Here is a 12,396-nt window from a genome sequence, read left to right as displayed (position 1 = left end):
CTCGTCCACTTCGTCCAACTGCTGCACACGCTGCAGGCTGTACTGTGCTAAAATGTTAGTATTCAGTTTTTAAGCTGTGTAATGGTAGCATACAGACAGTCTAAATGAATAAATGTGATCATGCATTTCAGTAACAGATAGAAGGCAAAAACATGGCTCCAGTACAGGTCTCGACAAATGAAATCAATCAGTCAAAGACTTTAAACAACAGTGTATGATATATACATATATTATCTTTTTTTTTAAATTTAATATGACCTTTATCCCTGCTTTTGACTCCACATATCACCTTCTGGCTTTCATAGCAGAAGTAGCAATACTACAGTATGAGACACTGTTTCCTGCTACATCAGCCGTAAAATGTGCTTAATCATACAAGGCACTTCTCATAATGAAGAATGGTTTCATTCAGCATCTGAAATTCACAATGTGGTAACATGGAGGTCTCGTTTCAATCAACGCTTCACGCTTCCACTTTTATCAGTTTATCATGTATCTTGCAGGTAGAATAGGGGTTAGCATTGGGAAACAACAGCTGTCAGGTAAATGTCGAGTAAACTACAATCTGCTCGGCTTCTGGAAGTGTTTGGGCCCCTGAATGTGGAACAAATGCACAATCAACAATAGCATTAATATGTAAGGGAGAGCAGTCACACACAAATGAGTAGTACAGTGAAACACCAAACACACAGATGCCGTCTCACCCCGTCATTCCTCACCTGAGATGAAGGTAGTAGACAAGTCTGGAGACCATTGTCTCTCTGCGGCCAGTCAAAGCACCTTTAACAGAGCCTGACCTGCCGTCTGTATACTGGGAGAGATGATGGTAAAACACTTACACACTGTCACAAGAGGATTAGTCAAAGAAGATCAATCAGTTTCCTGCTCCTCCATCTGCCCCTCCCCCACAACTACTCCATCCCATCTACCCACCTCCATCCATGTTCTGTCCTTGCCCAATATGGCAGCTCATTTCAATCTATGAAGGTTAAGGACAACCGCAAGGCTGCCTGGAGCTCTAGATAAGTAAAAATGAAGGCTCCTTCCACATTCATTGCTAAACATGACAATTTTCTGCACTCATGACAAATCTGATTTAAAGAAGCAGAGCCTATGAGCATGATTTGTGACATCCATTCCAGGTCCAATATTCAGTATACATAAGTGGAGTGTGGCGGAAACCTCAAGCCTCCAATGCACATCCACTGATGTTTGGCATAAGCTGGTATTTCTAATGAAAGTCAATGCCTTAATACAAGTGGAGGGTATATTTATGATTATCTTCAAGCAGCATATTCACATTAGACACCTAACTTGTCAAATTTTAATGATCAAATATCTCACATCTAAGACGCATCTTTAGATTTTCTGAAGATGCTCCACTTTAGTGTTTCACTACTTCCAAATTCACATTTTATAAATGAGCAACTCTAGAGGAAAGTTCAAATACGCCTCCTGGCATCTGCTTAGTCGCCCTTGAATCAAAATGTTCAACCCACAGACACACAATCTCTGAATATAGTGCTGTATCACATTTTGCTCTCCGTTTTGTCATGCTGCAAGGCAAATCTCCTGCACTGGACGATAAAGACTGAAGTGAAAGGCAACCACTTGTTGTTATTACATTAAAAAAAAGTCCATGGCACAAAATCTAACTTTTACACCAGTATGTTAACTGTCTGTAGAAACAACTCAGTGAACATACAGTTTCTTGTAACATGTCATTATGTCATGACATTATAAGCAAAGGAAGAGTCAAGGAACAATCAGCATTTGGGCAGCTGAGGTCATTTATTTTACACTGAATCAAAACACAAAAATCAAGAATACCGAAACAGTTATCTCCATCTTCAAGTCTTTGGATGTTCACTTGATCCTCAGGTCTCTGAACATCTTGGCGCACATGTCTTTCTCTTTATCCAAGCTGTCTTTATAGCATCTGAATCATGAAAACCATTCATAAGCATAAGTACATTCAGAGTGATCAGAGTTGTGGCCTTGGGAAGCTCAGTGATTTTAAACGTATGCAACATACAAATATACACAAGAAGAATAGATATTTCAAATATATGAATGCAGACATAGGCTTAGAAATTCAGTTAACTAACACAACCATTTTGTCTTGACGCACTTTTTCAACGTGTCAACAAAAGTTAGTCTTACGTTGTCACTTCCCTCAGTAGGTTGTTGATGTCACTGTCAAAGGGCTTCTTTGCTTGAGCAGTTATGAGGCAATCCTGGGCGCTCTGGTACTCACACAGCTCCAGATACGCCTGACAGAGATGACATCAGTTCAAATAATGGACTAACTGTTATCTAGAGTGAATGCGAGTAGTGATATGGTGTTGAAGGAAAAGCTGCCCATAGATCCATAGTGGGATCTGCAGCTCATACTGTGTCTAAAGTTTAAAAATATAAGCTAAATGTACCTTATGTGGAATTACTGCCTCACGGTTGTCAAGTTGCAGTTTACATCCACGAGCTATGATGCTTAAAATATGGATGTTGCTGCAAAGAAGCTACAAATTCTACAGCATGGATGCTTCACACGCAACTTCACATCTTCAATCAACACAGTTTCAAAGTGGACACCCAAGATTAGTGTCACCAGTTCAGAGTCTGACCGAATGTCACAATCTCCCCTTCTGCTCCCGAGTTATGGTGTTGACTGACTAATGATTGATAGATAGATAGATAGATACTTTATTTTTCCCGAGGGAAATTCAATGTATAAAATGCATAAATAATGTATAAAAAGGTGTTTTTTGCACAACATTATAAAGTCACAGTGAAGTTGACTTTTTGAATATAAAACATCATCACTTGATTGTTTTATTTGTGTGACAATTCGTCATAATTAGTGCATGAAGTCTTGGGTTCTGGATCTTTTGTGGAGGTCACTTTGACCGACAACCACAATCTTATCAGGTCATAGTTTGATCAAAGTGGACATTTGTACTAAATTTGAAAAAACAAAAAACTCCCTCAAAACATTCCTGGTGAATGTTGTGGATTGCAGTATGAGTGCAAGAAATACAAAAATGTTTTCACTCAACGTAGTAAACTTAATAAAATTCTTCAGGGACTAAACATCTATTGCTTTGGGGTCTGCCTGTGCTGCTGAAATCATCTCTAGTTTTAACCAACCAAACGACAACAGAAACCAAATATTTAATACACAAACAAAAGCCCCGTCTGACCTGTCCGCAGCGGAAAAGCGCCTTGGTGTTGGCAGAGTCTATCTCCAAGGCCTTGTTGCTGTATTTCAGGGCTTTGTGTGGGCTGTCCAGACGGAGCTCAGTGAGAGAAAGGTTCAGATAGAGAGGAAGTAGTGCTGTCTGGATCCTGTCCTTCTCTGCATCGTCTTGTGTTTCCCTGTTCCTCAGCAGCATCACTGCCTATTGGCCAAATACAGAATCCATTACAAAATATTTTATATTTATAATATAATACATTCTCCAATTGACAGTACACAACATTTACCTGTTTATAGCGATCTTTGGCGTTACCGTAACGGCTCTGATTGAAGCAGCGGTTGCCAAAGCTGCGTACTGTGCTGACAACTTCAAGAAGTGTGTACAGAGGAACTGTATTCTGCTCCTCCTGCAGACAGAGGTGGTAAAAAGCAATGTGACATAACTACCAATACAAGCAAAAATTCTCCAAAGACAATTTTCAACCTCCTCCTGCTTTACTTTGCCTATTAAGAAAACTGTATTGTAAAAAGAGCATAAAGTTGTAATTTAAAAGGTACATATCATATATACCATATTATTGGCTCCTGGAAGCAAAAATAGCGAGATTCCTCAGTTCTCGAATGCAAATGCACGTGTAAGTGTAAAAATATAATTAAATCTTCTGTTATTCACTTTACATTTGCATGCATTTGATGTCATGTGGAAGAACAATGTCTTGTTTAATTGTCTTTGTGGTACAACAACAGGGCACCTGAAGCCTCCCTACCTGACTCATCGCCATAAAGTCGTCCACTTGTCCAGAGTCGAGAAAGTCGAGGATATGAACCTCGTACAGCACCACAGCAGCAGCGGGAATGAGTGGAGGACAACCCATGTCCCTGTATGCATACTGGGGCTGGAAGAGGAAACGAGAGAACTCTCCCTTCTTCATGGTCAGCAAACCAAGTTCCAGTCCGGCCAGCGTCACATCTGTCGAATTTAAATTGGGGAGAAAAGTTCTCCAGTGCGCCAGAATCTTTACAGGTTAACAGCGAAATCACTGCTGAATACTAACCTCTGCCTAACTTCATAATCGGGGGGTACTTGAGGTCTGTGGTAGTTTCAAAAGGCTCATCAGAGTATTCCAGGAAACCAGAGAAATGCACTAGTGGAACAAAGGTAATAAGGAGAGATGACGGCAGAACAAAATCATATGGCAAACAGCAGCTGCATCAGGAGGTTTTAGAACAAAATTGCACTTGTAAGTACTGATTACTGAAGCATTCTGGGGTACAGGTGGACCCTCTCCAGGTTGGACCACCTCTTTCAGGATCCCTCCATCTCCCAAGACATCACTCATCTGCTGCCCAAGCTGTTCAAACGGACCCTATAAATTATATTAAAATGGACACGATTTAATCTGTGTGTAAAAACTTTTGAAAGCATTACCTTATTGGGGTTAGACATGTTCGAGCTAGTTTCACGAATCCCACTCTTCATCAACCCGGATCTATCGGATCCTTGGCTTCACTTGCTGCCAACAACCCATGTAAATTTCTTTATAATCTACTCCATTCGTCCTAACTTGCTGTTAGCAAGAAACTGTTGCAACAAACAGGGCTGAAGTCCTATGAACTTAAAACTTAAAGACTCACAGCCGTCGATCCCGACTCAGTTTCTCCATCTTTTTAACACAAATGTCACTTAATTAGCACTTAGCGCGTTAGCTCAGGTTAAACACGGTGAGCCACTCCACGCTGCAAAACTCACCGGAGTCCTCAGCTGCTGCTCGGCGTTTAATAACCTCCGGGTACCGTGAATCAATCCGCTTCCTGGCATTTAGTTGCTGATTAAGTTGCCGATGGCGTTTATCAGTTCGTTTTGTCGTATATGTAAAAGTAGTCTGTAGCTCCATTTAGGCGCTCAACTCAATCAACCTGGGGTCAGGTGACCTTGTTAGCAAATGAGACTGAGCTGTGGGCAGAGGTCCAAAAAAGTGCCTTTTTACCGACTACTGCAACAATCACCATCACCGCCATCATCGTCATCAAATAAGCTCTCTTCAAATGTTATTATGATCTCATGCACAAATCCACCGCTGTAAACGGAATATAAAATTTTTAAAATAGACGTTCTTCTTGCAGGCTCCACGTTGGTTGTTTAAAAAAGTAAAGAATCAAAGAATATGACAAGAAAAGAAAAACATGCCATATGAAGAAAAAAGGAGAAAAGTTGTGATGTGCAAACCGGGGAGTTACTGATATAAAACGGGGGTCATGAAGGCAAATGAGGTGTGAAGAGGGCAGTTTATGACTGAAAATATCATGAAAGATGAGGAAAAAGAAACAGCAACAGTAATCAGTATTACCATGATAACCATCATCGCCATGAGGTGGAGGTAGAGGGGCGTTTCAGTCTTTCAGTCCAGCCACCAAACAGCAGGGGGAGCTCCAGAGAGACGCTCAAGAGAGTCTGTCCTGTCTCTGTCTTTCCTTCATAATATGAGTGAGGATGTCACTGGCATGCAGGCACACATAGACACAGACACGAAAAAAATAATTTTGCTCATAGTTTTTAATGTAAACCCATGAAGCTCCAAGGGATGTAGATTTTCTTCCTGCAAGCACAATTTTGTCACCACATGCAGACATATGATTTGATTTCTCCTCAGTGTCTGAACAGGTAATGATTTCATTCATCAGACTGCTACACTGCACGCTCTGCTATGTGACACATAAATAAACTCTAATATTACACAGAAATATGACTTCACTCACCATTGCAAAAGTACAAAGTACAAAATACTACAGCTGTCTTCTGCTACCTTTATCTTCTACTGTAGAGTTTATAAAGAAAAAATACAAAACAATATTTAAACTGTACAGAATATGTTTAAAAAACACTGTTAAATAGACATACTTGGGCTTTTGTACAGGGGGATCTGTATTAGCTAATCAACAAACTTACAGTGTCTATCGAAAATATAAACATGCATATTCTTGATAGACATACTGTAGTTGCTCATACCAATGATATCATGACCCTAGCAGTACAAACTTTGAATAGTGAACCCACTGAGATGCATCCGGACCAGAGATTAACCAGTAAGCCAGTTAAAAGCTTTCCTTGTTGTGTTCATTAGAAGTTCTGTAGTTCAGCCGGATAGACAAAGTTGCTTCTGAAGAGTTTGTAAGCCAGAAGCTGTCCTCCAAATATCATCATCACCAGACCTGAACCTGTGAAGAGAGAGAGAGAGAGGGTCAGTTAAAAAGACAAAGGGAGGTTTGGAAGCCAACAGCTATCCTTAAAAAGCCATAATCAGAGGGGACTTAGGACATGTGTTATAGGAGCAGGCAAAAGCAATACGTTAACCAAACAGGAAAGAAGAAGGAGAGAAATAAAGAGTGGAGCTTTCATCTTCTGCAAATGCTGCTGCAGACAGATAAGGATACACATGGAGGGGTAAAGAGAAAGCAAAGATCTTACCAAGAGCTATCCACCAGTGCTCAGCTGAAGGGAAGTCTGACATCACTGCAGAAACATATAAACTGTGTGTAAAACATTAAAGAACTACCTGTACATTAAACTTAGGACACATATGCACTTCAATTAGAATTTAAGTGGAAAAAATACACAATTTTAGGATGGCTGGGCTTGAAATGTATGTCACTCCTCTATACAAATGGACAGTGCCTACGTGTGTGTGTGTGTGTGTGTGTGTGTGCGTCTATACAAGTCTCAATAACAGCCTTTCTTTCCAGTTACATAACAGGGCCTCCAATCCTATCAGCTGTTCTGCTCTATTGATCCACTTTGTGTGTGTGAGTCTTTACCTGCTACAGTCATCGCGACATGCAGCAGCGTGACAGTTATGGCATAATCCCAGACCCACTCCTCTACAATCCAGGCAAACACCAGCCCCCCCAGAACATAGGTCACTTCTGTGGAAATTACACCGACTGGAGGGAGGAAGAGAAAAAGCAATGTGATATTCTGCCTCATCTTCGTATGCTTTGTAGTCAATTTTTTAGTTGTCTTATCATGTCAACTTGTGCAGTACAGCAGAAAGAATCAGACTGTCAAGATTGTTTCTGATATTGTTTGAAAGACTGAAAGGTTTTATATATATATCTTTATTTCTTTTGAGAAGCACTTCTGTGGTCTGTTCTTGAAACTTGCTATTTAATTAATTTAATTCAATTATTCATAATAAAAAAGAAGAATTTTCAAAGAATGCAAATATAAAACTGTGTGCTAATCATTTTTTATTCCTTTTCAACCAGCTATTAGATATTAATTTCATTCAGACATTTTGACTTGTCATAGTTGGAAAAGTTTGCTAATGACTATCCCAGCCATCATTACATCTCTTATGTACTATTGTGACACATGGAAATGCCTTCTTGAGGACAGACTATTAAATCAATGTGAAGACTTGAGTAAAAGTACCATTAGTGCAATGTAAAAGCATTAACATCATACTTGAATAAAACTGTGAAATCGTGAGAGAAATGTGTCTAAATGATTAAATAAAAGTGTCCATTCTGCAGCAGAATGTCCCCCATTAGCAATATATGATAATCCATATTATATAATTGGATTACTATTACTGATGGATTAACACATAAGCAGCTTTTTCATGTTGTTGCTGGTGCAATTGAAGCTACCATCACTTCTGTGATAACCTATAGAAATGCTGCACTTCATAAGTTGATCACATGGTACTTTTTATGCACAGCCTAAATCTGTAAAGTAGCAATTAAACAGAACATTCAAATTAATGAAGTAAAGAAAAAAAACTACACGTAGAAATATAAAGTAGCATAAAAAATAAATACTCAAATAAGTACAGAAGTGCAGTACTTGAGTAAATGTACTCAGTTACAGTCCATCAGTTCTGCTCACCCAGGTATTTGGGGTTCTGCCATGACGGTTGTGTTGTGTAGTCAAAAGGAGCCAACAAGCTGTTGATCTCATGAGCCCTAGAGACACACCGGTGAGTGATGAAGACATGCACAAACTCTAAACAGCATAAGTCTTTTTCGATTATTAATAATTCAGTTGGAATTTGTTTTTGTTCCTTTTTTTTTTTTTTACTGCAGTGCATTTATGTGCATACCTGAGCAGCCCGATGCAGAGACTCACCACAATGTAGTAGAGAGAGTAGAAACACACCATGCACATCAACAGATTCTGCAGGACAACCTGAGAAGATGAAACAGTTTGCATCATATGGGCTGAGTATTAATGCCCTGTGGATGTGAGGATTGCAATTTCCACATGAAACCTGCTATGTTAATACCTGACATATAATCTACTACTTTATATACCTTATCTTCCTGACAGCTTGTTTTCCTAGTTATTTATCTTTCCTTTTTTTGCTGGCTAAAAAAAGAGGTTAAATAGAGGTTAACATCTAAATCGATTACAGATATAAGAGCCAGTAATCTGTGGATGAATTTCTACACCTTTTCACTTTTGAAATGTCATCCATCGACCATTTGTGGATGTTTGCTTCTAGTTAACAAGGCGAGATGAGGAAACAGGGGGAAAAAAGACTATAAATAGCAAGTGAAACATAAACCTTTAGCCAGCGATTTTAATCTGACCAGAAAACTCTACATGTGGAGATATTTACTGCCAAGGAGGCATCATTATTTGATGTCTTGTGTGTGTCCCAAAGCTAACAGAAGATCCCAATTCCTTGCCTCTATTTTCTCCTCTCCTTCATGACCCAGAAAACTAATGCTCTCGACAACAGATAGCAGCAGACAGCTGCTGTTTGCTTGCTAAAGTCTCCTTTCATGGATGATTAAAAGCAGCCCTTAGAGGAAATGGGTTATGTGACACCCTCGGAGGAGAGATAAAAGGCCTTTTCTCACAGCTGACATTTTGGCTTGTCAAACATAGGTGGAGCTAATTCCATTAATGATGGGCTACATTCCAGTCAGGTGTGTTGGTGCCAGGGCCCTGCATGTTGACTCACACCTAAATGGAATGAAGCTATTATTTATCATATTAGTTACACCTGTGCTTTGGCTGCTGTTACAAGTCAAGCATCTGCTGTGATACAAATGAGATGAGCAACAACTTTCACTACAATGTCTGTTCAAAGGAACATAACTTTCAATGGAGTAGTATAGTTATGTGTTTATTGTAAAGGCTTGAACTGACAGTTTCTTTAATCTTTAGTCTAAGGTACTGCCTTCAATCTATAGCACCAGAAAACAGAAAAATGCAGCATATTCTCAAATTTAAAAAGTTGGAATCACAGTAAGTTTATATGGTATTTTCATCTGCTAATGTGTGGCATGGCTCCATGGATAGAGTTGCTGCTCTGTCATTTTGTTGATGTGTGCACCATATTAGTCCAACATGAAGTCTGAACAACTATTGAATGGACTAAAATAAAATTTTGTACACACATTCATTGCCCTCAGAGGAAGAGTCCTGTGATAGGTTAATGTGGTTTATGGCCACATATCTGCAAAGGTAATGACATTTCCATCAGCTGCAAATGTACTTTGTATTTATGTTTGCATGCTAACATGCTAAGCTAAGATGGTGAACACAGTAAATGCATCTGAACATTGTCACTTAGAGCATATTAGCATTACTGATGTTGGCATTTAAAGCACCAGTGTGCCTAGAGTTGTAATCGACTAATCTTTCAACAGTAATAATTATATAATTTCATTGAAAGTTTATCTGTTGGCATGACATCATAATTGGTGGATAGGTTAATATGCATTAGTTTCATCTTTCTGTTCTACTGTGCCTCATTTTCTCCAGGTTACTTCCAGATTCAAAATGAGCAGCAAATCATGGAAAGGAAAAAAAGCAACATTTTTTAAAAGCATTCGGGCTGTATCTTGAGGCTATAAATATAAATGACGTATTTTTAAAACAAATTTTATTGAGGTCAACAATTCATTTGGTTGTGGCCTACCTAAACCATGTGTCACCAGACATGTGGGTGTGTCTGAAAGCAGGGAAGTGGCTGGGCTTATGCTAATACCCTCAGAGGCTGCTAAACACCTTGGTATGTTTCTTACTGCCACATTCGACTGTCTTGAAAAAAAGACCTATAGAAACCAGCTCTTAATATTAAACTTAATATTCAACCCTCAAACTTGGTAAGTTTTGCCTGATTACTCAGAAGCCTGCTAGAAATGGGCACACAACAGTCTAATTGTGACCTTAGGAAATAAAACCCATAAACTACTTTGTTAAATTGTGATTACGACACTGATGAGGCTGGAATAATTCAGATTAGAGTTAATTAATTGGAGTAAATTGTCTGTTGTAATCACTAACTAAATCACTATGACCACACTTAGCAGATAAAGTAGTGCTTGAGTTAACTAATATTACATTGTAGAAACAATGCAGCTGGAATAAAAATCAGATTTATTTAATATATGAAAACACTTCATTATAAGTAGGCCTAGCAGTTGGCTTTCTCAGACATAACGATAAACACCCCGATGTGCCTGGGCTTCTGTTGCTGTACAAACAGACCTAAAATGTCTACTCTAGCACACTTTCCCACATCACACAGTGTCCTTACCCAGGTATCACTGGGTGTAGTCTTGAGAGAGAAGGGTCCATGGCGTTTTATGAGTGTGAATCCACAACAACGACAGCAGTAGTCCAACAACATGAATGGCTGCTGGTCTAAATGAGAGAATCTAGGCTATGTGTGTGTATATGTGTGTAAGAGAGCATGCCGGGAGGTGGAGGAGGAGGGAGGGAGGGAGGGATTAGAAGAAATGGGATTACTACTAAGAAGTCTGAGTAAATCCTAAAAGGGATAAAGGTGAACATACTCCAGTATAAGTGTGCACAGATACACATAACTCAGAAGAAGGTAGTTAGTTTTGAGACTAAATAGGAAGGAAGAACTACAGACGTGGACCATTTCTTTATTTTGTCCCTTCTTGCCTTCCTTCCATTTGTTGAACCTTTTTCGCCTTCCTTACTTTGCTGCTCTCCCGGTTCCCCTTATCATGTGCATCTTATTTTCTTCCTTCTTTCACATGCTGTATTTCTCCTCTTCTTTCCACCCTTTCTTCACTGCTTCTTTTCATTCCAAAATAAAGCATGTTTTGCAGTTTGGGTCACTTTTCAAGCAAAAGCACTTTCTAGTTGGAAAGCTGAGCCTGCTGGGCCTGAACACTTCCCTCTGAAGCTAGATGTTGGACTTTATAACAGAGAGACCAAAGAAAGTCCGCATTGGGAGCAACTTCTCCAGCATGGCCACACTGAGCCCTGGAGCCCCCCAAGGCTGTGTGCTCAGCCCTCTGCTGTTCACACTGCTGACTCATGACTGTGCAGCAATGCACAGCATGAATCACATCATCAAGTTCACTCATCACACAACTGTGGTGGGTTGTCTTATTTGATATTTGTGTCCTACATGACTTTGGGTAACCACAATAAACAATAAAATAAAAACAAATTTTGAAGAGTCAACATGGGATGTAGGAAATTGTTATCTGCATTTTTCACTGTTCTATAACATTTTCTAAAGAAAATACAATTCAGTACTAATTTAGAAAATGAACAACATCCTCTACATTAATTGTTAATCAAAATAGCTGTATGCTGCAGCCCCAGTATGCAGACTTTTTTCACAGTAAAATCAACTAAACTCAAACTGACAACACATAACCCCTACTCGTGACCTTTGCATGTAGTCTGAAGGTGTAACTGAGTGAATCTTGCTTCTATTGTCTTCTATTTGTGATTCATCCTTGAAGTCCAGCTTTTGCAACTAAACATCACTACAGCCTGGCAATTGTTAATGAGAACACCAGGTGGTAGCATAACCTCATACGTACAGAGAGAACTTAATCCAGAACCAACACAAGAACAAGAGAAGATAAGAGCCATGTGCACAGGACTGGCAGCAGCAGATAAGACGCTTCCTGATGGATTGTTCATAATATAGTTTCTGAGAATGGTGCCATTATCATTTTTGTTTCATGTTTTATTCAACTTGGAGATTATGAATGGAAAGAAATCAGAGTGGGAGTATCTGCTCATCCATCATCTGCTCATGAAAATACAGATAAGAAAGAAATGAGGCACAGGTGAATTCAGGAATGACAATATCTCAACACCCCCACCCCCACTGCCATCCAGAAATAGCTGAAGAAACTCTTCAGCGTCACAGCCTGCCTCTGTCTGTGTGGTAAAGTACTTGCACGTGCGCCTT

General features: G+C 39.5%; 2 protein-coding genes across 3 annotated transcripts; both read right to left on the bottom strand.

Moving 5' to 3' along the window:
• Nucleotides 1-1,772: 1,772 nt before the first annotated feature.
• Nucleotides 1,773-5,157, bottom strand: fkbp6 (FKBP prolyl isomerase 6). Its single transcript, XM_046374040.1, has 8 exons — nucleotides 4,947-5,157; nucleotides 4,446-4,563; nucleotides 4,252-4,341; nucleotides 3,964-4,166; nucleotides 3,484-3,603; nucleotides 3,201-3,398; nucleotides 2,164-2,273; nucleotides 1,773-1,939 (listed from the first exon to the last, which is right to left on the bottom strand). The coding sequence occupies exons 1-8, from the start codon at nucleotides 5,013-5,015 to the stop codon at nucleotides 1,867-1,869; spliced, it is 981 nt and encodes a 326-aa protein (XP_046229996.1). The 5' UTR covers nucleotides 5,016-5,157; the 3' UTR covers nucleotides 1,773-1,866.
• Nucleotides 5,158-5,732: 575 nt separating this feature from the next.
• Nucleotides 5,733-10,861, bottom strand: tmem244 (transmembrane protein 244). Of its 2 annotated transcripts, XM_046374098.1 has the most exons (6): nucleotides 10,747-10,860; nucleotides 8,296-8,381; nucleotides 8,082-8,158; nucleotides 7,010-7,135; nucleotides 6,663-6,707; nucleotides 5,733-6,412 (listed from the first exon to the last, which is right to left on the bottom strand). In XM_046374098.1, the coding sequence occupies exons 1-6, from the start codon at nucleotides 10,837-10,839 to the stop codon at nucleotides 6,315-6,317; spliced, it is 525 nt and encodes a 174-aa protein (XP_046230054.1). In that variant the 5' UTR covers nucleotides 10,840-10,860; the 3' UTR covers nucleotides 5,733-6,314. The 2 variants fall into 2 exon arrangements, with proteins under 2 accessions (XP_046230054.1, XP_046230053.1); XM_046374097.1 differs by lacking the exon at nucleotides 6,663-6,707 and having other exon boundaries at nucleotides 10,747-10,861.
• Nucleotides 10,862-12,396: the final 1,535 nt, after the last annotated feature.

The sequence above is a fragment of the Scatophagus argus genome, chromosome 19 (genome assembly GCF_020382885.2).
Source record: "Scatophagus argus isolate fScaArg1 chromosome 19, fScaArg1.pri, whole genome shotgun sequence".
NCBI classification, from domain to species: Eukaryota; Metazoa; Chordata; class Actinopteri; family Scatophagidae; genus Scatophagus; species Scatophagus argus.
The sequence above is the reverse complement of the archived record's forward strand: the minus strand, read 5'-3'. Positions and strand labels throughout refer to the sequence as shown.

Coding starts and splice junctions, on each gene's coding strand:
- fkbp6 (XM_046374040.1), bottom strand. CDS start 5,015: ATGCCAGGAAGCGGATTGATTCACGGTACCCGGAGGTTATTAAACGCC. Junction 4,167..4,251: donor GATTATGAAGTTAGGCAGAG/GTTAGTATTCAG, acceptor TAAATTCGACAG/ATGTGACGCTGGCCGGACTG. Junction 2,274..3,200: donor CGCTTTTCCGCTGCGGACAG/GTCAGACGGGGC, acceptor CATCTCTGTCAG/GCGTATCTGGAGCTGTGTGA.
- tmem244 (XM_046374098.1), bottom strand. CDS start 10,839: ATGTTGTTGGACTACTGCTGTCGTTGTTGTGGATTCACACTCATAAAA. Junction 8,382..10,746: donor CTACACCCAGTGATACCTGG/GTAAGGACACTG, acceptor TCATCTTCTCAG/GTTGTCCTGCAGAATCTGTT. Junction 7,136..8,081: donor GCAGAACCCCAAATACCTGG/GTGAGCAGAACT, acceptor TCCTCCCTCCAG/TCGGTGTAATTTCCACAGAA.